Below are 25,144 nucleotides of genomic sequence, written 5' to 3' on the forward strand. Positions count from 1 at the left end.
CGAGTCGATTGTTCTCATTTTTCAGGGGTCGGCGCGCGTCCCCCTGTGGACATTACTGTTGGCCGTTTTGTCTCGTAGGTTTAACAAAGGCCTGTTTCTGCCTGCTCTTATTCCCTTGCAGGCTTTAAAAGTTGAATTTTGGGCCAGTGACAAGCCAAAACTTCAGTGGCCCCTCGGACGGATTGATACGCACAGCCAATATGCCGTCTGAACGAACAACTGAAGTGGCAGCTATGAAAAACAAAAAAATACCTTCTTTTTATTGCTTACACCGAACGCAATTGGAATAAAACAAATTAAAAACTTTTCCTGGGGCTATTCGGAGTGCTTGGCCACAGTGGCTTGGCCAGCATTGCCGCCGGTGCTCGGTGGTGAAGACCGTCTGCAGGTTCTCCATGCTTGACCTCGTAAACTGTGGCCTAGGACCAGTGAAGTAGCCGACGCAACTTCAGGACAATCACGATCTCGTGCTGCTGGCCTTGGCTGCAGTCTTAAGTGGTACATACAAAGCCACGCACTTGAGCCAGCAGCTTTGACGCCCAGTAGATGGGCCGCCTTGAGCGCGAGCTTCCAGCCTTTAAATCGTCGCTCGCGCAGCCAAGGCCTGGCACAGGGCAACAAGCACGAAAACCAAGTACACTTCAGGACCGGGAATACCTGTGTTTTCGACCCAACTCACTGTCCAAAGAAAGGCTGTTAATTTTTAACCTCAGGCAAAGTTGGGTTTAAACAGGGATGGTCAACATTTCAAATAGAAGTATTTAAAATACCTATTTTAAATACTTTTAGTATTTTGTATTTAATTGCATACTGAGGAATGTACCTACATGCAAACTGTATTGAAACATTGAAAATATGGTATTTCAAATACATATAGTTCAGATACTCATCAAATACAATTTCGGGCACTCTGAAAAAAAAAAAAAAAAAAAAAAAAAAAAAAAAAAACTCGACCGTCACAGGGTTAATCAATGGGACGAATACACACTTTTCTTTTGTCGAGTGATTTAATATTTTATACACATCACACAAACATGTTTGAAAGGCTTTGATGCATGAAATCAGCCTCTGAAATTAATCTAACTGAATACTTAATATGTCAGTCAGTCTATGAGAACAAAATGTATTTGTAAAAGTATTTGAAGATAATCAAATACTCTCTTTGCTAAAAAGTAATATTGAATTTGTAATAAAATATACATTTTTGTTGAAGTATTTTGCATTTCTATTCTAATACATTTCTGGAAGTATTTCGCCCATCCCCGGGTTGAGGTTACCCGGTGAAATTAAAAATACCGACTAAGAGGCACAAACCACTGCCAGATTAAGAGGGCATAACCGTACGCATTCATCCATCGATCCATTAAACGAGAACAGCACAAGTTTCCCTTGAAAGCATTGAGATAATGCTACTTCTGCCGGAATTTAATTATAATCCATCTCACAAATGTCTAAAATGCAGATGAATGCATAGGCATGTGACCCTAGCACAGCAGAATGTTTTGTTAGAACTTTCAAAAGCCACACACTCATGCCTGTACTCTGTCAGCACTGCAGATGTTTGCAAGACTAAGTCAATGATTGCAATTGTTAGAAATCTATACAATTTGTAAGGCATGTTTCCCCTGAAGTGGCATTTTGATTACACCTGCAAGTTACATATATACTTGTTCTTGAAGCATGCTTCAAAGCACCATCCTCAGGAAATTTGCAGAAACACAAAACATGAGACAAAAACAGAATTCCTTTTTTAATGTATTTTTACAATGATTGTGGTAAAACAGGGCGGAAGAATGATTAAGAATAAAAGCATTCAACTTAATGCTACGATCTATGGTCAGCCTAGAGGACTGGCATTATCTCTCTCTAAAGAATCGTATGGCTCGCTCACTACCAAAGGTGAACTTTTGGACTATGAGAATTCTTTAGGAAATATACAAAAATGTACAAAATGCTAACTATATCATTGCCATGGCACCATACCAAAATGCCACAATACTAGCTTACTAAAGGGTACTATAGAGGGGGTGCCGATTGTAAGAACTCTAGAATAAATAGCTAAATACTGTGAAGCTCAAACCTTGCTGCAAACTAGGCATCCAGCTAAGGACAGAGCAGATATAAAAATATGCCAGCTGAACTGCCTTCCAGCACCACATGAGCTCAGCATTCGTTAAAGACTGTACAGACGATTCTGAACAGGTCGTCACACTGCTATCCACTGACTAGCGACAGTACAGAGGCAAAACATTTTGAAGTTTGGAGAAAATTAAGACTAAAATTATATATAATTTTTTTTTTGCCTTTTAAACAGTGCAAATGAAAAAAAAAAAAACATACTAACCACTACTTTGATTGAGACACAAATAGATAATTCAACAATGTAAAGGCATTCTCAACATCTTCGTTCAAATACTAAAGATCTTTCAGTTGATTATACGAGTAACCACGCATTAGAGAAAACAAAAAAAAACTGCAGCTTAGTAACAGCTCACGTTAAATCAAGCTTTTAGAAATTAAACAGCGTGAAGCTGCATTAAAAAAGTTATCTTTAAAATGAAAACAAGCCCAAAGCTATGCCTGTGTCAAGTCTAACCCATACAATCCAGAAAAAAAAAGAGTATTGTTAATGCTGAGTTTCAATGAACCAACAAATTAAGTGAGAGATTATCCTTTCCAGCAAAGGCACTTTCAATGAACACACCCGTTTTTAACGCCACACTTGCGCTGTATACAACCCTGTCGGGCTCAAACAACAGACACAAGCACATCTAACATGCTCATCTCGTCAAGATTTCAACAAGCAATAGCCACTGAGTCCACAAATTATCTTGGCACGGAAGTCTATCAAGCCACAGCCCACCACGTCAATAACAAGTGCTGCCTAACGAATGAGGGCGCACTTGTGGGATTTAGGACAGCCCCTTAAAAGCCCGTAAAGACTACACCGAATCGTACACGCTATACAAATGTTACAAGGGCACGGACGGGCGCGGGTCACACATTGCTAGAGCCCGGCGATCCACTTCGGAAGTTGAACACTTCGAGGGACATCCTCTTCAATGAGTGTGATCTGGGCTCTGAAATGAACTGTGGAAACAACAGGTTCAGAAGGTATCAGACATACCCTATTATTGAGCAAATTCAGAGGATCCCGTTAGGTCAGTTTATCGATGCTGCACATTTACATTTCCCATGCAGGCATACGACAAGGAAAGGGACAAGCACTTCTAAAACACTGGTAGTCAAGCTTACATAAAAACGGCAAAAACAGAAAACTTAAAAAAAGAACAGAAATTTTTCATTGTTGGGAAACTTTTAACTTAACCACCATGATGAGAAACTGGTGTTACTAGTGTAAAAAAGAAACTAAAGCCTGTTGTCACTATGGATTGTCAAAAAACAAAACTAGTGGCACCTCTTTAATTTTGATGCAGGCTATAAACCTAAACCAAGACACAAAAGTCACTGTGGCTAGAAACTACAATCTCTTCACTATCGCCAAATTCATAATTACATCTTTGCCAGAAAAGTCTGTACACAACATCAATGACCCATTTTATGCCGTCATGCAATTGGTAGAGGGTGCGAGGCAAACCCAGAACAGTTCATGCAATCTCTCTCTACAGCAAAAAAAAAAAAAAAAAAAAAAGTCCCATGATGTGATAAAGTTGTCACTAGAAGATAAGGAACAAGATTGCTAGCAGGGTCTTACCTGGCCCACTGAAGGAGCACCACGATTGATAGCAGGCATGAGCGCATGCAACGCCGGGTTAGTTGGCGGGCAGCCATAGCAGTGTGCAAGCGGGTGCAATACAAGGAGCTATCAGGACACAGATAAAAGTGCAGTCTTGTTCATCTTTTCGAGATTCTACCGGGAAACACGGATAGGCAGACAACAGTAACTTTAAGAAAAGCTGCGATACAAGAAAGAAAAATAGGTAGTACGCCAAACTATATTTCACTGCATTACACAAAAAGAAGACTGATGACATGAACCTTTGGTTAGTTTCAAAACTAGTGCATGCAACACTAAAATTAAAACCAAGCATAAGGAAAACACAAAAGTATTTCAACTGAAACCTCTGGACAAAAGATAGCATAGTTTTGTGGAAACAAAGTATGTTTCCACAAGGTAGTGCCATTTTTTTTTCCCAAGTTTCATTAAGTACTTTGAAAGAAGATGAAATCATATAAAAGCATGCCAATCAAGCCTTTATTATGATACATGTACCTCCTTGTTCAAAGAAACATCAAACACAAACTAAGGTTAGGATTGTTTTTCCTTAAAAGACGGAAGCTTAGCGGTTAGAGCGGGCAGACCCGTTCAACGCAGCCTGCGGCCTACCTTTTCCTTTGTGATTTCAGACAGCTGGCACGCCAGGTCTATCAAGTTCTTTTTGAGGGCCAAGTGGTACTCGCACTGTTCCGGCGGAATCAGCTTCCCGTTCAGCTCCAGGGCTTTCTCACAGATGTGCAGAAATTGCCTGGATCAAAAACGTCAGATTCTATCTTCCAAGGAGGCAAATGGTCCCCACAGATGGGAACGAGCTACTTTACTTATAAATAGGGTTCTGCCCTTTCGGTGTCTATGTATTACAAAGAAAATAAAAACCGAAAACGCAAAGCCCTACTTATAAATTATAGGAGTTAAAACCAACCGAAAACTCCTAATTATAATTGGAAGAAAGTGAATCTTCGTAGATGTCTCAAACTTTGAAGTATCAAGGCCATTCTTCTTACCTGTATGTCTCCTTGAGTTCGGTGACTTCTTCCTCTGGGTAGGCGTGCGACTTGCTCTCTTCCAGAAAGGCATTTGCATAAGCTAGCGGTCCAGCATTAACCTTCAAACAAAATAAAAGAAACTAAATTCAGACTTTTTGTCTAGCAACCCAACTAGCACAGGCAAAGAGCAATATCACATCTCAATAGTGATACAATGCTTCGAGCTAAAGAAAGAGTTTCTGCACATTATTTGAATTCAGTTTGTGGACTGTTAAGAGCTGATAATTTGTCCAAATGCGGGATTTCGCTTTTGCTTTCTTGGCGCACCATTTCCTCTTATAACCAACTGCCCATGCAATGCATAAAGAATAAACATGCACATATTTACATACTTGAGAATTAATTTACCTCAGGACCGCCCCCGTCATCTCATCCCAACGAGCAGCATCAAACAACAAAAGCTTACCTAAAAAGACACATTACTCTCCTAATTGTTCCTTTTCTTTACATAAAACTTAGAATACATCTACTGCTTTGTACCCATATCAGCAGTGGCTACCGTGCCCGCCTGCTCTAACAATTGAAACAATGCAAACTGAAGTGAAGGCAATCAGGGTAACACATTGACGACAGAAAATGGGCATTCAGTTTTTTTTTTTTTTTTTTAATGCATTTCACCTGAACTCCGATGCTGCCCTGGAGCTTGAGTTGAAGTTTCTTGAGGTCGGTGGGCTTCCATTTGACCACCTCGTCCAGCTCGGCAACCCTGGTCTGCATCTCGTCAATGGCCACTTCAATGGGGTTCAGGTCTTTGGTCCGCCGCTCCTTCACTGGGATCCTCTTCTTCACGTAGGGAAAGCTGTAATCCGCTGCACGCGGGAGATGAAAATTGGCGATGGGTTAGCTTCTTTGTGCTAAACATTTCTACAAACACTAGTCGATATTTCCTTAGAAATGAAATGTGATATTAATATTTTTTTAGAAGCGTTGATCCTGGCGGCTGAGCCCTACTGAGCGTGCTTCTTACCCTGGGTACTCTTATAGAGAAGCAACACCCACAAAAGCACTGTGGAGAAGCAACACTCGTGAAAACAAGCTCCATGGGTGTTGGTGCACCGGTGTTCAATAAGAGGCGCACTCAACAGGGCAAAGGGGTGTCCAAACAGGATACTACAAAACGCACGACTCCGACAAACCGTGTGGTGCTCCGCTTCCAGCTGTTTTTCTTTGCCAGGGGGGAAACTTCCCCCGTCAAATCGCGAGGGGGAGATTTGACGGGGGGAAGTTTCCCCCGGCAGATTTGACGGGGAGAAGTTTCCCCCCAGCAAAAGAAAAAGTGGCCGGAAGCGGAGCACGGCACGATTTGTTGGAGTCGTGCGTTTTGTAGTATCCTGTTTGGACACCCCTTACCCCGCCCCTTTTAACACTAGGAAAAGTATGAATATTGCAATTACTCCCATGACCCCAAAAAGGTTATAGCAAGATATATAAATCTACTCGACTAAGTATAGCAGGGCATCTCTACAAGTTTAGTTTTTTTGCCAAATTTGTCATTTACTTGCCATCCCAAGGCACCAAACTTTTTTAAGTACTAGTTAAATTAAAATTAGCTTATAAATGAACAATTGGAAGCTTGGGAAAAATTAGCTTATAAATGAACAAGTGGAAGCTTGGGAACAACTTTAAGAGTTCAGTTGGGTTTTCGTGAAAGGCTTCAAAAAACTATTCTATATTCAATTAAAAAATATTCAGCCAAAACCACTATTCGCTTCAAACTAAAAAAGAATTTGAGTTTCTCAGTTAAATGCAAAGAGAAGTCTTCAGTCACTACTAAGTGCAAGGGTCAACAGCTTTACTCAAAAAGCTTTCATGATTTCATTGATTTTGTCCCTTTAATTGCCAGCGATGAGACATTTTGTTATAGGTTTGGTCAGCTGTATTGTTTTTGTTTTTTGTTATTTTGCAGTCCATTGTATAATATACTGTAATTTACTACCCCACAATCGTTAAAGCCCCTCAAATTACTGAATCAAATTGAGAAATAAACAGTGGACTGAAGCCACAATTGTGTTTTTGGCTAATATGGCCTTTAATGGCCAACACTTCAGAACAACATATGGCCCTGAAAGCAGAGCACAGATTTCCTTCTTGAGAAAGACTTCCAAAATGTCCACAAGAAACAACCTCGCAAATGACAATGGCACTCCCAGTTTTGCCTATAAACACAGTGATACGACAATGATGTCATGAACCTCTGCACCAATATAAAGACTGCAATATCCCTTTCCAAAAACGCTCCTTTAAAATTAAAAAAAAAAAGGTCACTTCATTAAATATACAAAGAAAAAAGTCATCATAACCCTAGAGAATTCAAAAACTGTCCCTGATTTTCAATATCGAGAGTTGCATGAATTGGGCTGTCGATACCACAAAAATCATCATTCAGCAATTGCTGTAGGCAGGCATGCTACCATTAGTGCCAACGATGCACCACTTGTCACGGTGCATCTCCACCTGGTCTCCGCGTTGAAGTGCCAGCGGTGGCAAGGGGCGCACACTCACTGGTGAGGATGGTGCGTCGCTTGCACTGCTCGTCGGGCGAGCCCCTGGCCTTGGTTCCGTCCAGGGTGAAGGGGGTCTCAAACATGAACTCGCTGATGTTGTTGTGGCGCTCAAACTCCGTCTGCCGCTGCACAAACTCCATCTCCGTGAAGTAGGGCACCACGTGCGTCACCTGGACGTAGGCGTACTTGGGGTCCAGGTCGTCCGGGTTCACCTGGTGAGAATCCACGGATCATGTGCGAGAACAGACTTTGTAGTCAAGGTGCAACAATGTGGTATGTAGCTACGTAGTTCACGTATGCAACAAATCTTATATTCTGCTTGGAATCACAAACGTTGTACAACACCCGTGTGTAACTGTACCATAAGGATCTCAACACAGCTGTACAAAGCCGGCATTGTAATACCATACTATACATCTATGTAACACACGTGTACTGGTATTACTGTGCATTAGGGTACAAGGACTAGCGGAGAGTTTTGGAAGTCGTTATTTCACTAAGGTTATTAGTGGGGTTGAACATAGAAGTGTACAACATGAATTGACATGGTCAGGTTTTGTGATAACGTCAATGGTGAGTTAGCACAAGTATGAATGCTTTGTGGCAAACATACAGCAGGCTCGCAATAATTCAAACTCTGACATTTCAAACTCCTGGCTTATTCAAACAAATTTCAAAATTTTGGTTGGCCTGCGAAGTTTTTAATGTAGCCACTAATTTCGAACAGCGTTTTTGTGTAATCCATACTTTTTGCTCTTGCGGCCCCCTTGAGCGCACTTCTTTCTTATCGAGCACCGGTGCTTGCAAAAAGGCAACACCTGCGAAGCTCACTTTTACGGGTGCTGCTTCTCCGCAGTGCAGCGGTGCTCGGTGGGAAGTGCGCTATAGTCCCCAATAGACAACCTTTTTCCTGGATGAACAAACTTTATTTTGTTTAGAGGTGTCAAGTGCTGTCTAAACAGTCCCCAATAGACAACCTTTTTCCTGGATGAACAAACTTTATTTTGTTTAGGGGTGTCAAGTGCTGTCTAAACAGTCCCCAATAGACAACCTTTTTCCTGGATGAACAAACTTTATTTTGTTTAGAGGTGTCAAGTGCTGTCTAAACAGTCCACAATAGACAACATTTTTGAGGGATGAATAAACTTAACACATACATGTGTGGCACCTGCTTATGATTAGTGTAGAGGAAATCATCAAACATCTGCTTCGTAGGTGAAGCGACCGATAAAACAAATTATAATTTTATCTCACATTATATTTAGATGAGTATCTGATAATTCAAACAAAATTCATGTCTTCCTGGAGTTTGAATTAATGAGTCTACTGTACTGAAAATCCGGGCTTCAGCATGTAATGTGAAGCCCGGATTATTTCGGAAGATTGGTTCTAAAGCTTCCATCTAGCTACAAAACATTAAATACATTTATTATTGTGAAGGCTATGAATTAGCCTGAATGCAAAGCATAATTTAAAAGCAGTAAAAAAGTAAGCCTCAAAACAAATGACTGCTTGAAGGTCTTATTGTGATCTTTATGCATTGTTTCCACTTCCCAAACTGGGTTACTGTTGGAAAAAGGAGACAAGGTTGAGGTACCTGGTTTGAGTCCATGATGATCTTGACCGATTCCTTGCCAAACTTCTCGCAGAACATGCGGTGCAGGCGCTCAGAGATCTCTGGCAGTGACGTCACTTTGGGCTCTTTGTAGATGTACTCCTTCCCAGAATCCTCGCCAAAGTATGCCTGACAGAGAAGACAAAAAGAGACACAACCAAGGTTCTCATGATGAAACTTCAAGCTCCATACACAGTGCCAAAAACTGGAAGAAAAAAAGAAGATGGAGCTTGCAACTGCACGACAGAAATATTTTAAAACCATAATGTCATAGGCAGAAACCAGATTTTGCGATTAGGGTAGAAACCCTCTGTAGTGAAGTGCGTGTATCTCTTTTTTTAGAAAAATCTTCACTATATTATTACACCACAAATGTTCCTAGCAGTATTATAAGCATACTTCGGTTTTACCTCACTATATCCACACGTTTCCTATATCAGACTTTATATTCTGCCGTACCACTACAGGGCAGTAGGTTTAACTGGTGTTTAACATTAAACTTAAAGCTTAAAGTAGTGTAAATACCAAAAACACGGAACTTATGACCCATTCCTAGATGCCTGAATTGACGGTAATTCAAAAGAAGTTGAGATCCACCCACCTGTCCGAAGAAGGCGACGCGGTAGTACTTGCCGAGCAAGCGCTTGCCCGTCCGGTTCACCTCCAGGATCTTGTTGTAAGCCTGGTGCAGGGTCTTGTAGCACTTGGCCAGGGCCTCGTAGTTGCGCCGACGCTCGTAGATGGGCACAATCAGCCGGTACATCTCCGCCATTGCCTCGTACCGTTCCGCCTGCGGTCGACAAAAACGTGCAACAAAGTGTTGCGCAATGAACTCGGGGTGCCTCAACCCCAAAAATTGTCCTTGCAAGAACCTCTTAAGAAGAAACCTGATTGAGGTATATTATATTATATTATATTTGTTTTAAATCCAATCATAGATTCGAAATCACCTTTACACTAAGTGGATCTAAATGAAATAGAAAAGGAGGCCGCATCTCCAGGTGGTGAATGATGTTGATTGGGGCGAAGCTCTGGTGGTGCTGATGATACTGATTTTTTTTTTTTTTATTGCTCATAGGTACTCTGAGTTCCAGGTTGCGTTTCCACTTCATTATTACTGCTTTATGGTCGGTGAAATGCAGAGCCAGTAGTTCTTGTAGTGGATCAGCTTAGATCCGCTAGAAGCTGTGGGAACGCATCTCCACCGCTTAAGTCAACAGTCCATGTCAGAAAGAGAATGTGTGGTATGGATCATGGTTATATACGCAGTTGAGCATTTGACCGCAGCGCCCTCTCGTCTATAAACGTTGAGCCAATGCATGCAAAGTTGAACGCAATTATATACACATTTGACCGCAGCGCCCTCTCCTGTATAGACATTGAGTGGCTACATGCAACGTTGGAGTGTAGCGTAGTGGTTAAGACGTCTACCTTGTAAGCAAGCGGTCCTGAGTTCAAACCCCAGTGTGGGCACGTTTTTTTTTAAAAGTGGGCCGATTCCGGAAGCAGTGCAATCAATGTGAGCACGGATGCCGGACGGACAAGGCTAGACCCTAAGGAGCTTCGCCCCTAAAAATTTATTGGTCCGGCGAGTGAGTAGCATCCACGACCCTGTCAGCTTCTGGAGATGAACGGAGCGTAGTACCGGGCTAATAGGAAGAATCTTAAAACGAAACAAGGGAGCCTTGCCTGGTGGAGGGTGTCTGCACACTGCTCCAGCCGTTCCACGAGGGTGTCCTCGGTGTACTGGAAGTCGTGGGTGCCCGTGTCGTCCTTCAGGTTGGACTCGTCCCTCACCACGTTCGGGGAGCTGTTCTTGAACGCCTTGCAGCCCTCCACAAACACACCTTCGAAAAAACAGAGATTCAACCAAACCTCTTCATACACTAAATGTGCCAGACACCCCCAGGCCAAAGGACAATGCTTACCTTTGTGCTTGAGGTACTCGGCTTCAAGAGCAGCAACATGGATGTAGCACTGTGCCGCCTGTGTGACAAGGGCATTATACGTGCAAATGTAAACGATGGTCTATACACCAGCTGTTTCTTACAGTTCGCTGTAGTAGGAGATGTCATAAAACTAACACTGAGGTCATGTAGAAAGTGACAGTGGTGACACAAATATGGCAGTAATTTACTGCACAAGCTGGAAATGAGCCTGTAAGGACCAGACTGAGCACCAACTTTCAGTTGCACATTCATTCCTTCCACCTTTCCAGTTACGATGGTACGTAGACATGCAGAAATGGACACAGTGTTCTCCTAAGCTTCCAGCTCCTTGCCAAGAGATGGTGATCTTCAAGATTGAGATTTTGGCAGCAATTTATGTGCATCGTATATTAGGCAGAGGTTAACTGCTGACATAAAGACCCTGGATAGGTGGCACAAGCCGCCACCCGATCAAAAGGGTTCAGCCGGTTGCATCCATCCACCCATCCAGCCCACAGTATTTGCTACAAATGGGCTGCATTCCCAATCTCAGTCAAGGAGATCCGTGTTACTCACTAATCAAGCGACACCCGACACGAGCTGATTTTAGAATGTCAAATTATGAAGCCTTTTAGGGCTGGTTCCCCCACTTGCAACTGCTTACAACCGAGTGCCTTAAAACCTTTTGAGATCTCTTACACACTGGCTCCACTATCAGGTAGCCCTGGAACCATTTTACATATATTTCACATCTTTTCAGCGCGTAACTTTTTCTTTCTTGGATCGAAAAACTTTTCGACAGTGTTAGAGATGACCATTCCTCATAGATAGTACATACATTTACTCTCGCAAATACCACAAAACTTTCGCTCTAGTGAAATGAAGTTCCAGGGTCACCTCACAGATGGTGCCAGCGTGTCAGCATGTTCTCTTGTCGTAAGAGATCGCCAGAACTCGGCCCTAAGCAAACAAACGCAAAAGTCTGAACGAGCCTTCAAGAGGCCCCTACCTCAGTGAAGTCCCTGTTCTTGAGGTGGTAGGTGGCCATGCTCTCGAGCCAGGTCTTGCGCAGGGCCGGCGTGGCCGAGTAGCTGTTGGCCAGGCTGTGCTGAAGATCCACCAGCATCTCGGGGTCGTTCTCGTGCTCCCGCATCTGCGTGGTGGCCATCAGCACCGTACGGATCTTCTTGGTCAGGTCCTTCACCTCCTTCGGGAACTCTGCGAGGCAAGGAGCCACCAAGAAAACAATCTGTGTTTCCGCTTGAAATATTATAGATCCTTTTCAAAATTCAGTTTGGCTGCTTCGATCGCTATCATCATCTCGGTGTATGGCATCTGGGCCCAACTGAATGGCAGCCTTCTTGAGGTGGATGAAGGAAGAAGTTGAACAGACTACCAAGTGAAGGATATACACTAAAATCTCGTTGATATGATCTTGTATATTACAATATTCAGAATAATACTATTCTTTTCATTCTCAGTCATCGTCTCATAGGAGCAATTTATTTTAATGTGCAAATTACAAGTAATGTGCGAATAGTGGATTTTTACTTCGAAGCGAATTCAAAGAAAATAGTGATTTTGGTCGAATATCTTTTTTATTGAATATTGAATAGTTTCTCAAAGTCTTACACTACCAAGCACCATGCTTAAAGGACAAGTCCATTCAATTCCAAAAATTCTGGTATTATGAGCGATTATCACGTCAAAGCTACTAATAAACAGTTCTAAGTCATTTGTTTTCTGAAAAGCTAAGTAGTTTTTTTGCATACCTCGTTTAAAGAGAAATCAGAAAGCGGAACTGAATCCTTGCCCGCAGCAGGCAACTTTGGTCCTGCCCGTCGACTACTGGACATCACATGGTACGGAGACATCGGCTACGTCATCAACACAAGAGGCAGACAGCAAAATTCGCCCTCGCGCTCTGCGCCTCGAAAAGTAAGAAACAAACAAAACAATTCTTCCAGTTGTTGACGTTCCACGCAGTGCTGGCTGTGTCTAAGCAGCAACATTGACTGCACTGCTCTTTGTTATCGCCCACTAGATTGGGAGGATTTTAATGATTGCGGGGCCGTTTCAACTTCATTGGCCAGTTTAATAAACATGAAGGCGGAATGGCGACATAATATTTTACGTGTAGGCTTTTCAGATTATACGACATAGGACTGTGTTGTTGTCTCAACTTTGAAATTTGTTTGGAGTTGCCCTTTAAACAAGAATTCAACTGAACTTGTGAAGATTGCTTTCAACCTTTCACTTGCCCACTTCTAGGCTCAGTTATTTTGATATAACTGCATTATATGAACTGTGTCATGTAAACGACAGATTAGTCACAGTTATCCTAATCGAGGGAATTCACAAACCTGCTTGCTACATGCGAGTATTCTTCTATTTTAAATTTGATAACAACAAAAGAAAACAAGCCTGAATGATGAATGCGGGCTGTCAAGACATCGCTGCCTAACATACTCCTGCGTAATTGCGGCAGGCTAGCCCCGTTGAGTGCGTTCCACGTTGAGCACATGCGCACTGCGGGGAAACAATACTCGCAGAGCCCGTGAGCTCTGCGTGTATTGCTATTCCAGCAGCGCATAGGAGCTCGGCAAGAAGCGCACACTCAATGAGACTAACACGCTGCAATCAACACTTCGAAAAGTATGTATATTGGAAGTCACCTCAAAGCAAATACCAAATAGTGTATTATTCTAAACTACTATTCGAAAATTTGAATATTTGCACAACACTAAAATATGATTATATATTTTCCCCGAAAATTAGATAATATGACTGCAGAAGTGGGTTTTGATGGGTATTTAAAAACCTAGAGCCTTTTGATGGCAGAAATTTATTCCATGCATGGGTCGCTGCTTTGTACTGGTCGGTTGTTATGTTCACATAATAGAAACTGAAACAAATAAAAAAAGACTTATGAGGTTATCAAAGAAGCAATTTTCGTCTGCCACTGAATTGTGAATGACGGTGCCCAATGATATACTTTCATGACCGGCAACAGTTTTTCGAAGGTGAAACTGCTTTTTACCCACCAGATGACACTAAATTTTGAAAACTGTCTATTTAGGAGGCAAGCTCAGCAACCTCTATTTAGGAGGCAAGCTCAGCAACCAATAGTTGTGCCCACACTGCTAAGTCTGCCACCCACAGCGAGGAGCAAAAATTGCCAGCCATTAATGTGGGTCCTCCATGTTAAACAAAAACGCTGCGAGTGGAAGAGGAATGGTATGCCAAGTCATGCTTTCTGAGGAAAAAATACAAATTGAATGGACACAAAATATTTTTTTTCTAACTACGAGATCTGAAGCACTGTGAAAGGATGCATAAAACTAGATTAGGTAGTGGGTGCCATTTTTAAGGCTACTGAATCCTCTACAATCTAGATTTATTTTGTCACTCTCTTAACAAATGAGCTACAAAAACAAGGGCACTCAAACAACGTATCTTTCAGCTACTTATTCGTCAAATTCACCTGCTTCATGAAAGAAGGAAGGTCACCCCACCAAAAGCTGTTAATTTATTATCCTCATATCCTGAAACCACCAAGCTGCAAACACCGAAACAATTCCATATAACAATTCCTGCCCAAGAACCCGAAGCAAACATTCCTGCACCAGAACGAGCGCTGGCAATTATTCTGCTCAATCAGGGGCGCACCGAGGTAGCAACGAAATGAACAAACCTGATCTCTGCATCGCCTTGTCACCAGACGCATAGTTGTTGATGATCGACAAACTCTCTTGGAACCTCGCCGTGTTCAAACCGATCACTTCGCCGAGCAATCTCGACACGGAAACTATCAACTGTGGAGAGACAAAGGCAGAACGGCAGTGAGCACGGTCGCACCAGCGAGCTCCCACTAGAAGTCACGAAGTCCGCGATGTGTGCACCCACCTGTAGGTGCACTCTTGTCAGTGCTTTCCGTCCGGTGAACTCAAAGTTGCTCCGCATCAACAGGTAGAGCAGAGCGCATGCCTCGCTCCGAACAGTTGATAGTTTCGAGTTGCAGCAACGAAGAAGCTGCGCACCAAGATTCATTGTGCAATGGTTAATTTATGTGCACGGAAAGGAAACATATTGATTATAAGATACCCGCGGTGGAAGGTTTTTTTGGGGGCTAATTTTTATTGAAGCAAATACTTTAAGAAGGGAATACCAGAGCTTTTTATGAGCAGGTTGATTTTGAAATTGCACCCCCGAGAAATTAAAGGGGCACTGAAGTCATCTTTAAAAAAAAAAAAGCCCTTTTTAACCCTTAATTGCTTAAAAGGTGTTAATTCCCGCATATACTAAGTCCTATATTACAGAACCGCCTACTCATCTCAGGGCAGAAAGAAAAACATGTGAACTCTTTTTTTTCGCGGACTAGATTGTGTGGACCAATGAAAGCCCTACAATACGCGCAGATTCCGAATGATTTTATTATAAGTAATTTCGAACGGAGTCTGATAGGTACACTTTCGAATAAGACCCCTCTTTTTCTCCGCGAGCGAAGCCATCGCTTGCAACTCGCCGACAAGCGCCCTTCGTCGACCACTTCACTCGGAAGAAAATTCTTCCCAAAAAGGGCATGTAGCGATCTTTGAACTCGCTTTTAACAAGTAAATAAGTTATGCACGATTGCGATTTCAGGTTTGCTGGGATGCTTAAAGCGCCTAGAACGAGTTGTCACCACAAAAGGACAATCTCAGAATCGACTTCAGTACCCCTTTAAGGTCTGCAATCTAGTAAGGCCTCAGCCGTCATTTTTTCTTGAACTTGCCTTAATTAATTGCACAAGACAAGTCTTTACTGTAGCCTGTCATTCTTACTTGATACCTTATTGCATGTACACTATGAGCAGAAAATTAGCACTAAACTAACTAAACAAGCCTTCTTGCAATGCTTAGTCTGCCAGAGATGGTAGCTGAAAGTTGCATGACAATCCAAACATTCGTATCATGGTCAACATATTCCAACAAGATAAAAAAAAGAAAAAAAAAGGTATGCTGAGTTTGATAAAACAAACAAAAAATTCTCGATTTAGCTGGATCACACAGACAAAGTCGGTATACTAATGTACAGAATGTGCGCCCAAGGCATTCTTTGGGATCTGTGGTGGAGATCGCAGTCTTTTTTCCTTTGGCTATTCGCCACTCCAGCGAACTATAGGGGCGCGCTGGTCAGGCAAAATGGCGGACGAAAGGAGGTCATTTTTGTAGTTCAACACGTGGACCACCAGAAATTTCTTGCACTGCAGTGTAAAATCGGTGTTACATATGAAAGCAATTTTTCGACAGTAGAAACCTTCTTCTAGTCAGTGCGTAGGAACGACATGGCGGAAGCATAAAAATAATTACTCGAAATTATGTTTCTTTCTATGCTGCCTACAAGAACCAGGCAGTGATAGCGGACGACAAAGTCAAAAGCACCTCTCTTCCGAGTTTCTCCGCATTGCCGCTACGCGGCGTCGGTTTTGCTGGAGTCGCCAATACCATGGTATTTTATTCCAAACCCTGTTCTTTTTTTATGCGATGGTTGGCACATCTTAGCTTTTGTGTTTCTTCCGATCGCCGTAACGCACCCGCGTCCAGCCATCGGTGTTTGCATTTGAACAGTTAGTAGAGATTGCCGTGGTAGAGACACAGTCATCTAGCTTTGCGTTTATCCACTAATTTGGGCGGTGGAAGAATGTCGAGCTCGCAATCGTGGAGTCATGTGTTCAATTCGCGTTAGGACGCATTTAGAATTTTGATCTTTCTTCTCAATTTACCACTCTTTTGTACACATTGTCCTCTGAAGTATGTATGTGTCACGTGTTTTGCAACGGCTTCTGTGGCGTTTCATCTCACTTATCTTGGGGATCCCAGTCATTAAACGCATTCCGCGTTAAAACCTACCTCAAAACACAGCTTGCCACAAAGGAAGGCGTTTCCTTGAAACAGGGCCACGGGAAACTGGAAACGTCAACAACGCTACTGTCATCACCCTCGGTTGCAGAGCTTACGATCGCAGCGAGCGTATGCACCAACCTTGTTGATGAATGCCCGCAGGGCGGCGAAGAGGTGGCGCAGGAGGTTCTCGGACTGGCCCACCTCGAGGAAGGAGAGGTAGATGTCAAAGAGGCGGCGCATGACGGGGTTGTCGCCGTCGTTGAAGAGCAGCGCGTCCTTGAAGCGACCGCAGTACAGGCCGAGCACGTCCAGCGCGATGAGGCCCACCTCCGTGGCCATGTTGGCCTCCAGCAAGGCACGGTAGAAGCTGTCTCCGTCCACCCCATCCACGCCATTCTCTGCAGCGGCCCCAAAACAGACAGATGCGGCACGTTCCGCCATCGCTCTATGGCAGTGGCTCGGGACCGTGGACCCTTTCGAGTCCCTGAACGTCTTCTTAGGGTCCCCAAAGCCCTCGACTGCCAGCCAAGCCGAGCAATAAAACTTTTGTTTATTGATGCTGGCTGTCACACAAAGCTAAATAGACCAAACCATGTGTGCCAAGTGAGCAGGGTTGGTTGCTCTTCGTTTCAGAGATCCAAACTTAGTTCGCACACATTTAATTTTCTTCATCTACACCCTTCTATAGTGGATGGAGCCCCCATCACTTCTGCCGACCCAAAAGGAGTGCCCCAAAAATCAGGGGTCGAGATACACTGCTCTATACTAGCTTGTTACAGTGGACCACAACAAATGCTATGTACCATCAGAGCCAATCACGTGACCTTTAGATTGGGTGGAGCGACGCACAAAACGTGAAGTCAGGTGGCACGTGTGGAGCGCTGGATTGGCGCTAACATGACTTGTAGCGTCCATTACGGTACATCATAAGGGGAAACGAAATTTATGGCACAGGGGTTGTCAAACTTCTCAAACTCGGGGAACACCTCTCCCTCTTGACTGACAGCTAAGTCACCTCCTGGTCTCAGAATTGAGGCACTAATGCAGTGCAGAAGCTTTACAGAGCTTGTGAAAAGTGATGCAGGTATAGTGATATGTCGCTTCAACAAACTACTCAGATGCGCAAACTTTTGTAGAATTCTCCAGAAAAATACCATTGTTTCCAGTGCATTCAGTTGACATGCAATGGGAGCTTCATATCAATAAAAAGCAAAAGAATTTGCACCGTTTCTTTCCTAACCTCTGGAAAGAATAAGTGCCTCACCCATGGCAGCGTTTTCGCTGTAGGTGCTGTTGCAGCGCTGCGTGAAGGTCGGCGGAGCAGTCCTTGCAGGCAGGGTCATGGCTTTGGCCTGTGAGCTTGCAGCCTGCTGGTTGCTACAACGTCCCAGACAGTTTAATCCGTTATACATATATATTACATATCGCATATATTTTTCCAGAATCAAACGAGAAAAAATACTGCTGGTTTCTTTTCACTAACATGAAATGCCTTTGAGAGAAACATCAGCAAAAGACAAACAGTCCGCTTTTTTTCTCTGTCCTGTCTACCGGAGGGAAACAATACAGTTAAAAAGGTTCAAAACTTACTTGTGATCGGTGAGATTTGGTCATAACTGATCACATCAAGCAACTTTTTGTCTTCTAAAAAGCTAGCACACTCATTTTTGCTACATTCATTTCCTCAGCTATGCCTACCTTACAGGTCATACACAGAGTTCTTCGTCTTTGTCTCTTCCTCCGTTCTAATTTCTGTCCTTCATCCCAAATGACGACTTTAAACGCATGCAAGGATTACACTCTTCCGAATTTGGCAGGAAAAGTTAACTGAAAGAAAGAAACCTAATCTTCGGCCAACCAATGCATGCCGACGAAAAGCGAGAGCACAAGCGCTAGTGGGTAACTTTCTTACCGTCCTCTCAAAATGTGCTTCTTCCCCATGTACCTGAACTGATGCAAACACAACCTAAAAAAGAAAAAAAAGAAAACGATTAGACCAAGTAGTTTTACCTTTACGCCTAGGGGATGATACAATGTGACCATTCACTTACTCCAAGAGATGAAAGAAGTCTAGTAAGTCGCACTCTCTGCATTGCTGCCACCATCCGATCAGCAGATCTGCGCAACGATTCTTGGTCGGTTACTTGTGGCAATGAGAACAAGAACACAGACAAGGGGGAGAGTGGAAACAAACCTTCGTTCAATTGCTTGATGATGTAGAGGAAACAAATTAAGAGGTCCTTGATTTCTGCAGGCTCAAACTTGTCGTACCGAACAACTCCGGTGTGGCTTGCAAATGGCAGAGACTGAGACCTGGAATGACAATGGTATGAAAGATGGCAGTCAAAGCAGTGGTATATGTCAATAGTACTACTTAACTGCATTCCAAGACCTGGTCTGAGAGTAGTGCAAATTAGTAAGCTGCATTTGTCACAATATCAGGCATTTGTGGGTCAATAAAAAGGAAGATGCTAGGACCGCACAAATATCCAAATTTTCAAATAGCAATTTCTAATAATGCACTATTTGGTATTCGCTTTGAGATGAACTGCAATATTTATATTTTTTAAAGGGTTGATTGCGGCGGATTAGTCCCGTTTGAGCATGCTTCTTACCGAGCACCGGTGCACTGTAGAGAAGCAACACGCGCGAAGCTCGCTCTTGCAAGTGTTGCACGCGTGTGCCAAGTATACCGTATTTATTCGAATATAAGGCGGTCACGATTATAAGGCGAGGGGGCAGTTGAAGGACCAAAGAAAAAGAAAAAAGTTTGCACACTAATATAAGGCGAAAGAAACGAAAGAAGGCAATTAAATTCCTTACCTTTCAGCGAAGCAGACACAAGTATTTGAACTATCTGCACACAAAGATATTTATTCGGAGCGAGACGAAAGACAAACTTAGAAGCTGTTGTCTTCAGAAGTGGTAGCATCCGAATCATCCTTATCACTTTCGCACTCAAAGAGGTCAGCGTCTTCGGTGCCGTCAAGGGCATTGGAAATGCAGCACTTGCGGAACGATGCTGCAACCATAGCTTCGGGGATCGCTGCCCATGCGTCGACCACCCACTGGGCGAGCATAGACGGGGACGCCCGCTTTAGACGTCCCGACGGCGTGAGGGCCACAGTGTCAGACGCCATCCATTCATTGTACAGCCGTCTGACGTGTGCCTTAAAGGGCTTGTTAAGACAAACGTCAAGCGGCTGTAGTTGGCTTGTCATGCCCCCCGGGATGACGACCAGCTCCGTGCGTTCGTCCACCAGCTTCTTCTTCACACCCTCCGTGAGATGTCCGCGGAACGCGTCGAGGACCAGCATTGACCTCCGGGCGAGCAGTGCCCCTGGTCTTCGGCACCACACCGACTTAATCCAGTTCAGAAAAAGCTCTTCCGTCATCCACCCCTTCTCCTGGCAACGAATGTGGACGTTCTGCGGGAAGACCTCGTTCTTCGGAAAGGTCTTTCTCTTCAGGATGATGAAGGGGGGCAACTTCCGCCCATCGGCGGTGCAGGCTAACATAACGGTGATCCTAGCCTTCTCGTTGCCTGTAGTGCGCAGGCTCACTTGGCGATCACCTTTTTGGTGAATGGTCTGGGGCGACGGCATGTCAAAAAAAATCGGGGTTTCGTCGGCGTTGCCCATCTGCCCGAGTAGAAAGTCGTGGTCGCGTCGCAGGCCGATAACATATCTCTGAAAAGAGATTAGTTTCTCTTCGTAGTCCTCGGGCAACTTCTGCATCACGGAGGTCCGCCTTCGCAAGGAAAATCCGGCCCTCTTCATATATTTCTGCACCCAGCCCCGGCTAGCTTTGAACTTGAGAGCGGGGATGCCACGCTCTCTCGCGATTTCGCGCGCCTTCATCTGCACGATGTCGGAAGTAACGGCCAAACCGCGGCCTCTCCTCTCTTTGATGAACTGCGTCAGCACTTCTTCCACTTCGGGGAACGCTCCCTTTCGCGGGCCACGGAAAGCCTTTCTCGTCGCTGCGCAGGCGAACAGCGCAGTCTTCTGTTTGCGCCAACGACGCACGTTGTTCTCCGGAACACCAAACTTCCGACCCGCCGCGCAGTTTCCAGAAACCTCCGCCTCTGATACAACCTTCCTCTTGAAGGCTGCATCATAGTGGCAACGGTGACTCGCCATTGCGCTGGTAGCGTAAATAAGCGAGCACTGAAAAAATCCTGCCGCAGAGACTCGGCCACTCCAACAAAAAAATGCAAAATGGCGTCCCAACTTGTTTACAAACTTTGCGGCTACTACTGGCTTGGAAGCGGCTACTGCTGGCTCAGCTCGTTGATATGGTTGAAGGCGTCTGCAGCCATCGCGTCTCCTGCATCGCAGCTGCCTAAACTCGGTAGTTACTATCTGTAACTTGCGTTTGTGTAACATTTTGTATGTTTTATTCTTAAATCTCTGCGTTAGATTTGTAACAGTATTGTCGGGCTCTTTTGGAAGCTTGGAAATGGTTGAAAGGCGGAAACCGAAACTGTTACACCAAAATTGCCGTATTGCTGTACTGAGCTTCGAATATAAGGCGGGGTACGACTTTGAGACTAAGGATTTCGGAAAAAAACCTCGCCTTATATTCGAATAAATACGGTATTTAGAAAAAAACAAAAAACTGAGAATTTCGATATCTACATTGCAGCAAAATTTTCAAAACTAAACTGCTTATTATGAAAGAGTATATGTTAGGCACAGATGCCCTGACCAACTGCATATCACTTGCGAATGTCTTATTTTATTTTTTTTTATTCGAGATTGAACAAAGGATATTTGCATAAAGCAAGATTTATAAATTCCTTCGATTAGGTATAGCTGGGCACCTCTCTTGGTTTAATTTTATGTCATATGTGCTGTTTCCTTGCCATTCCAATGTGGGCATTAGACTTTCTGAGGCTACAGTTCATATAGTTAGATTAAAATTAGCTTAGTTTACAAATGGGCAAGTGGAAGCTTGGGAACAATCTTCAAGAGTTCAGCAGAGTTTTCATTAAAGCATGGTGCTATTGGGAAAAGCTTGGAGAAACTTTTTGATACTGCATTTAAAATATTTGACCAAAACTACAAATCACTTTAAACTCAAAATCCACTATTTGTACCATATATAATTAAAATAATAAAACACAGCTGTATATGCAATAAGTAGTAATGTCGAAAATGGTTATCAACAGCTACACAAATAAAAAGAAATCAATAATGAGCTGGTTAGATGACCATTAATTAAAGAATGGGTAGGAAATGGTAAATGGTAGAGAAAAAATTATGCCCAGGTCTCTTAACAAGAAACCAATGCACCAGCTGGTTACATGACCACTTATCAAGTAATGCGTATTCTATGACTGTTGATAGAAGGGTGCATGAAACGGCAAATGCTGGGGAAAATATGACACATAGATGCTGCAAACAAGCATGCACAGAGGTGCAAAATCCAAAGAGCTTGCGACCACACATGCTTCGTGAGAGTTCATGGTTTCGAACACTGCCCAGAGTTTGTCACAAGCAAGATGTTTCCAGCTCATCAAATTTTGTGATAGATCACTTCCTTAAGTCTTAGCTCAGCACCGCATAAGAAGAAAAGGAAGCCCACCTAACGTGACCCTTGCTCATGAGGCTGCCATCCCGCGTAAAGCACTTGTCGACGCCCGCATCGCCATTCCTCATGGCGGGCTCGACGTCCTTCGCAGAAGAGCTCGAGGGGGTGGACGACTCGCTCTCCAGGGACGTGCACGAGCCGTTGGCAAAGGTCACTCCCATGTGGGGAACCGGAACTGCAAGAAGTGACAAGCTCTCTGAATCAACGTGCCAAACGCTACGGTCCACCGAGAAAGTCTAGATGCAACATTCAGCACAGTGAGCCATCCGTTCATGCCTCTCTCTCGGTACGCACTGCCAAGTGATAAGTAGCTGGGTGTTAGCGTAAGGATGGAAGACTGAATTCAGAAGACTACAGCAACCGTACTCTGTTTCATCTAAGTGCCAGCGAAGCCGAAGCTACAAGCGCGAGCATCTAGCTCTGAACAACGTTTGCACCTCACGAATGTGCATGCTCAGTAGGCACATCCAAAATGAACAAGCTCGATCTTGTCGCTTTTGCTAAGCTTGCACTTACGGAGTATAGTCATCGGGTAAGGACATTATGTCCATAACCCTTAATAGGTTGTCAACTGTTTTCAAGCCCAAACCTTCATGCGGCATTGTGGGGGGAGAAATATTTAGGCTCGCGAAGTGAATTTGGATGCCCATCTGCCCTTGTGTACTATATATCATGCTTTGGAAGTCACACGGTGTCAGCTTGGAAATGCTGCAAGAGTGCAGAAGCCCACTCAGCTCAAAACATTTCCCAAGGTCATGCACTCAAATCTGAGCCTTCTATGGAAAGTTCCAGTGCCAATGACAATTGCTGGGCATAGCCCGTCAAAGAGCTGGAGAAAAGTGTTCAAGGACACACGCAAAGGAAAAAAAATGTCATAAAACATATTCACAAAAAAAAAAAATTTTAGAGCTATATTTACGGTGCAAAATGAATTTGTAGTTGATGCCCACGGGAGCCACCGCTGGTCACGTGGTAGGCCTGTGCGCCGCCATGCAGTGCCACCACCGCCGCAATAGTCATGCCACCGCCGCACGCCAAGCGTGATGCACCACCGGTTCAACGCGTTTCTCCACGCCGCCGCCACCACCGTCAATTTCTGACCAGTGCACAGGTCTATCACGTCTGCTTGCGCTTTTTCAGGAACTTCTTTTGGGCTCTCAAAGTTACTTATTAATCTCCGTTTTTTGTTGCACTTTAAAACGAAAATGAATAAATAACTTTTAAGACCATAAAAAGGTTCCAAAAAAGCGGAAGCACTATGTGATAAATAGCGGACACTTTTCCGTGGCACCTGCGGGCGCCAAATACAAAGTCGTTTTGCGCCGTAAATATAGCTCTAAAAATTTTTTTTTTGTAAATTTATTTTATGATATTGTTTTCCATCCAGGCTGTTAAAAAAAAAAAGAAAAAGATTTTTTTCTTTGCATGTGTCTTTTAAGGGGCAGTTACCGTATTTACTCGCATAATGAATACACATTTTTTCCGAAAAATTTACACATTTTTTGGGAGGTGCGTTCATTATGCGGGGTAACATTTTTGCAGTTACACACTTCGTGCAAATGTCATACTAGGTGCCAATCCGACATGGCATTGTACTGTGGCACGTCTCCACTGATGGAGGTGCACCCACGGCTGGTCGGGGGGGGGGGGGGCACGCCACAGTAACCATGCTTAATAAATTGCAAACCTTTATAGGGCGCTTTCGGTATGCCTTTTGCCGAAGAAAAAGTGCCCTACGAAGCTCACTCAGCGCGGAGAGCAACGAGACTGTTATTAGGCCTAACCACTTTCACAATTTCACTATCCGAAAGCGCACCACAGACGATGGCATGTTTGTTGACATAAATGCATCCGATAGGCGAAGAATGTCCAGGGCTGGGCGATTTCTCGACCCCCAAGCTTTGTCAAGTGTGCGCGTTGCTCGGTTTCACGGTCGACCACTTCCATAACTACGCACTTGCAGCCATTACGAGAACGGCTTGGCTTGGCTTGGCTTGACTTGGCCTGACCACTTGGTGGCAAAAAACAAATTGGCTTAGTGGACTTGGTGATTAGCTAAGTTGGACACAATTCGAAGTCCAAATATTGGTACCCGTTGTGGGGGTGCATTCATTATGCGAGTGCATTCATTATGCGAGTAAATACGGCAGTAAATGATAGGTAAACGTTCAAAGAACCTCTCCTTTGGATACGTGTATCTCCTTGTACAATGAAAGTTTCTGCTTGTAGTTCTAATAAAGTTACAAAAACAGTCAATGTCATTTTAAAAGTAGGCAAGCTGGTGTATGCAACTTGTAACAAAAGTACCTGAAACTAGGAGAGGTATGAACAGATGAAATCCAATTAAATGGAGAGCACCCTAAAAAACACCTTATCTTCAGCACATAAACACTTCTCGTGGCTCACTTTTTATGAAATTTTGAGTTCATGCTCTATTGCAGCCTCAGTGACACTTCAACAAAGTAAAAGAGTGCTTATTTATAAATTCAGTCCTGCTGCATGGCCTCCATTTTCAAACCTACAGCACAATTTATGCTATAATTTAACGCATCGCCAAGTAATTTTGATCTAGCTCATAGAAGCAAGAACTAGTAAGTAAACATGCAATATTCAGCTCTAAATCAAGCTTCATGCACTAGGCACATTTCTAGCCTGTGCTAAGAACAATGTGAGCTCATGCCTTCAGGACATGGGTTTCAGCAGTGAGATTGCACATCCACATTTTTATGATTATTTTTTTCGTCCATATCACAGCACTCACTAAACTCACAACAGGGCGCAACAGCAGCAACAATGCATTAGCACTATGGGTAACTAGCCAACAACTAAAAG

At 43.6% G+C, this 25,144-nt stretch overlaps 1 protein-coding gene across 1 annotated transcript in view; it reads right to left on the minus strand.

The window, feature by feature from the left end:
* Positions 1–1,726: 1,726 nt before the first annotated feature.
* LOC120846821 (dedicator of cytokinesis protein 9) overlaps positions 1,727–25,144 on the minus strand; it is an 85,896-nt gene continuing 62,478 nt past the window's right edge. Inside the window, exons 31-49 of the mRNA XM_040503944.2 lie at positions 22,307–22,487; positions 18,912–19,030; positions 18,769–18,835; positions 18,630–18,683; positions 17,982–18,094; positions 16,856–17,115; positions 16,724–16,780; positions 14,739–14,864; positions 14,527–14,647; positions 11,842–12,050; positions 10,833–10,890; positions 10,594–10,751; positions 9,506–9,694; positions 8,887–9,033; positions 7,288–7,501; positions 5,404–5,594; positions 4,744–4,844; positions 4,349–4,487; positions 1,727–3,090 (exon numbers count right to left, since the gene is read on the minus strand). Coding sequence (XP_040359878.1) covers positions 2,998–3,090; positions 4,349–4,487; positions 4,744–4,844; positions 5,404–5,594; positions 7,288–7,501; positions 8,887–9,033; positions 9,506–9,694; positions 10,594–10,751; positions 10,833–10,890; positions 11,842–12,050; positions 14,527–14,647; positions 14,739–14,864; positions 16,724–16,780; positions 16,856–17,115; positions 17,982–18,094; positions 18,630–18,683; positions 18,769–18,835; positions 18,912–19,030; positions 22,307–22,487 — 2,597 coding nt within the window. The 3' untranslated portion in view covers positions 1,727–2,997. The remainder of the gene's footprint in view (positions 3,091–4,348; positions 4,488–4,743; positions 4,845–5,403; positions 5,595–7,287; positions 7,502–8,886; positions 9,034–9,505; positions 9,695–10,593; positions 10,752–10,832; positions 10,891–11,841; positions 12,051–14,526; positions 14,648–14,738; positions 14,865–16,723; positions 16,781–16,855; positions 17,116–17,981; positions 18,095–18,629; positions 18,684–18,768; positions 18,836–18,911; positions 19,031–22,306; positions 22,488–25,144) is intronic.

This window comes from Ixodes scapularis, unplaced genomic scaffold (genome assembly GCF_016920785.2).
Source record: "Ixodes scapularis isolate PalLabHiFi unplaced genomic scaffold, ASM1692078v2 PGA_scaffold5__190_contigs__length_132052651, whole genome shotgun sequence".
Taxonomy (NCBI): Eukaryota; Metazoa; Arthropoda; class Arachnida; order Ixodida; family Ixodidae; genus Ixodes; species Ixodes scapularis.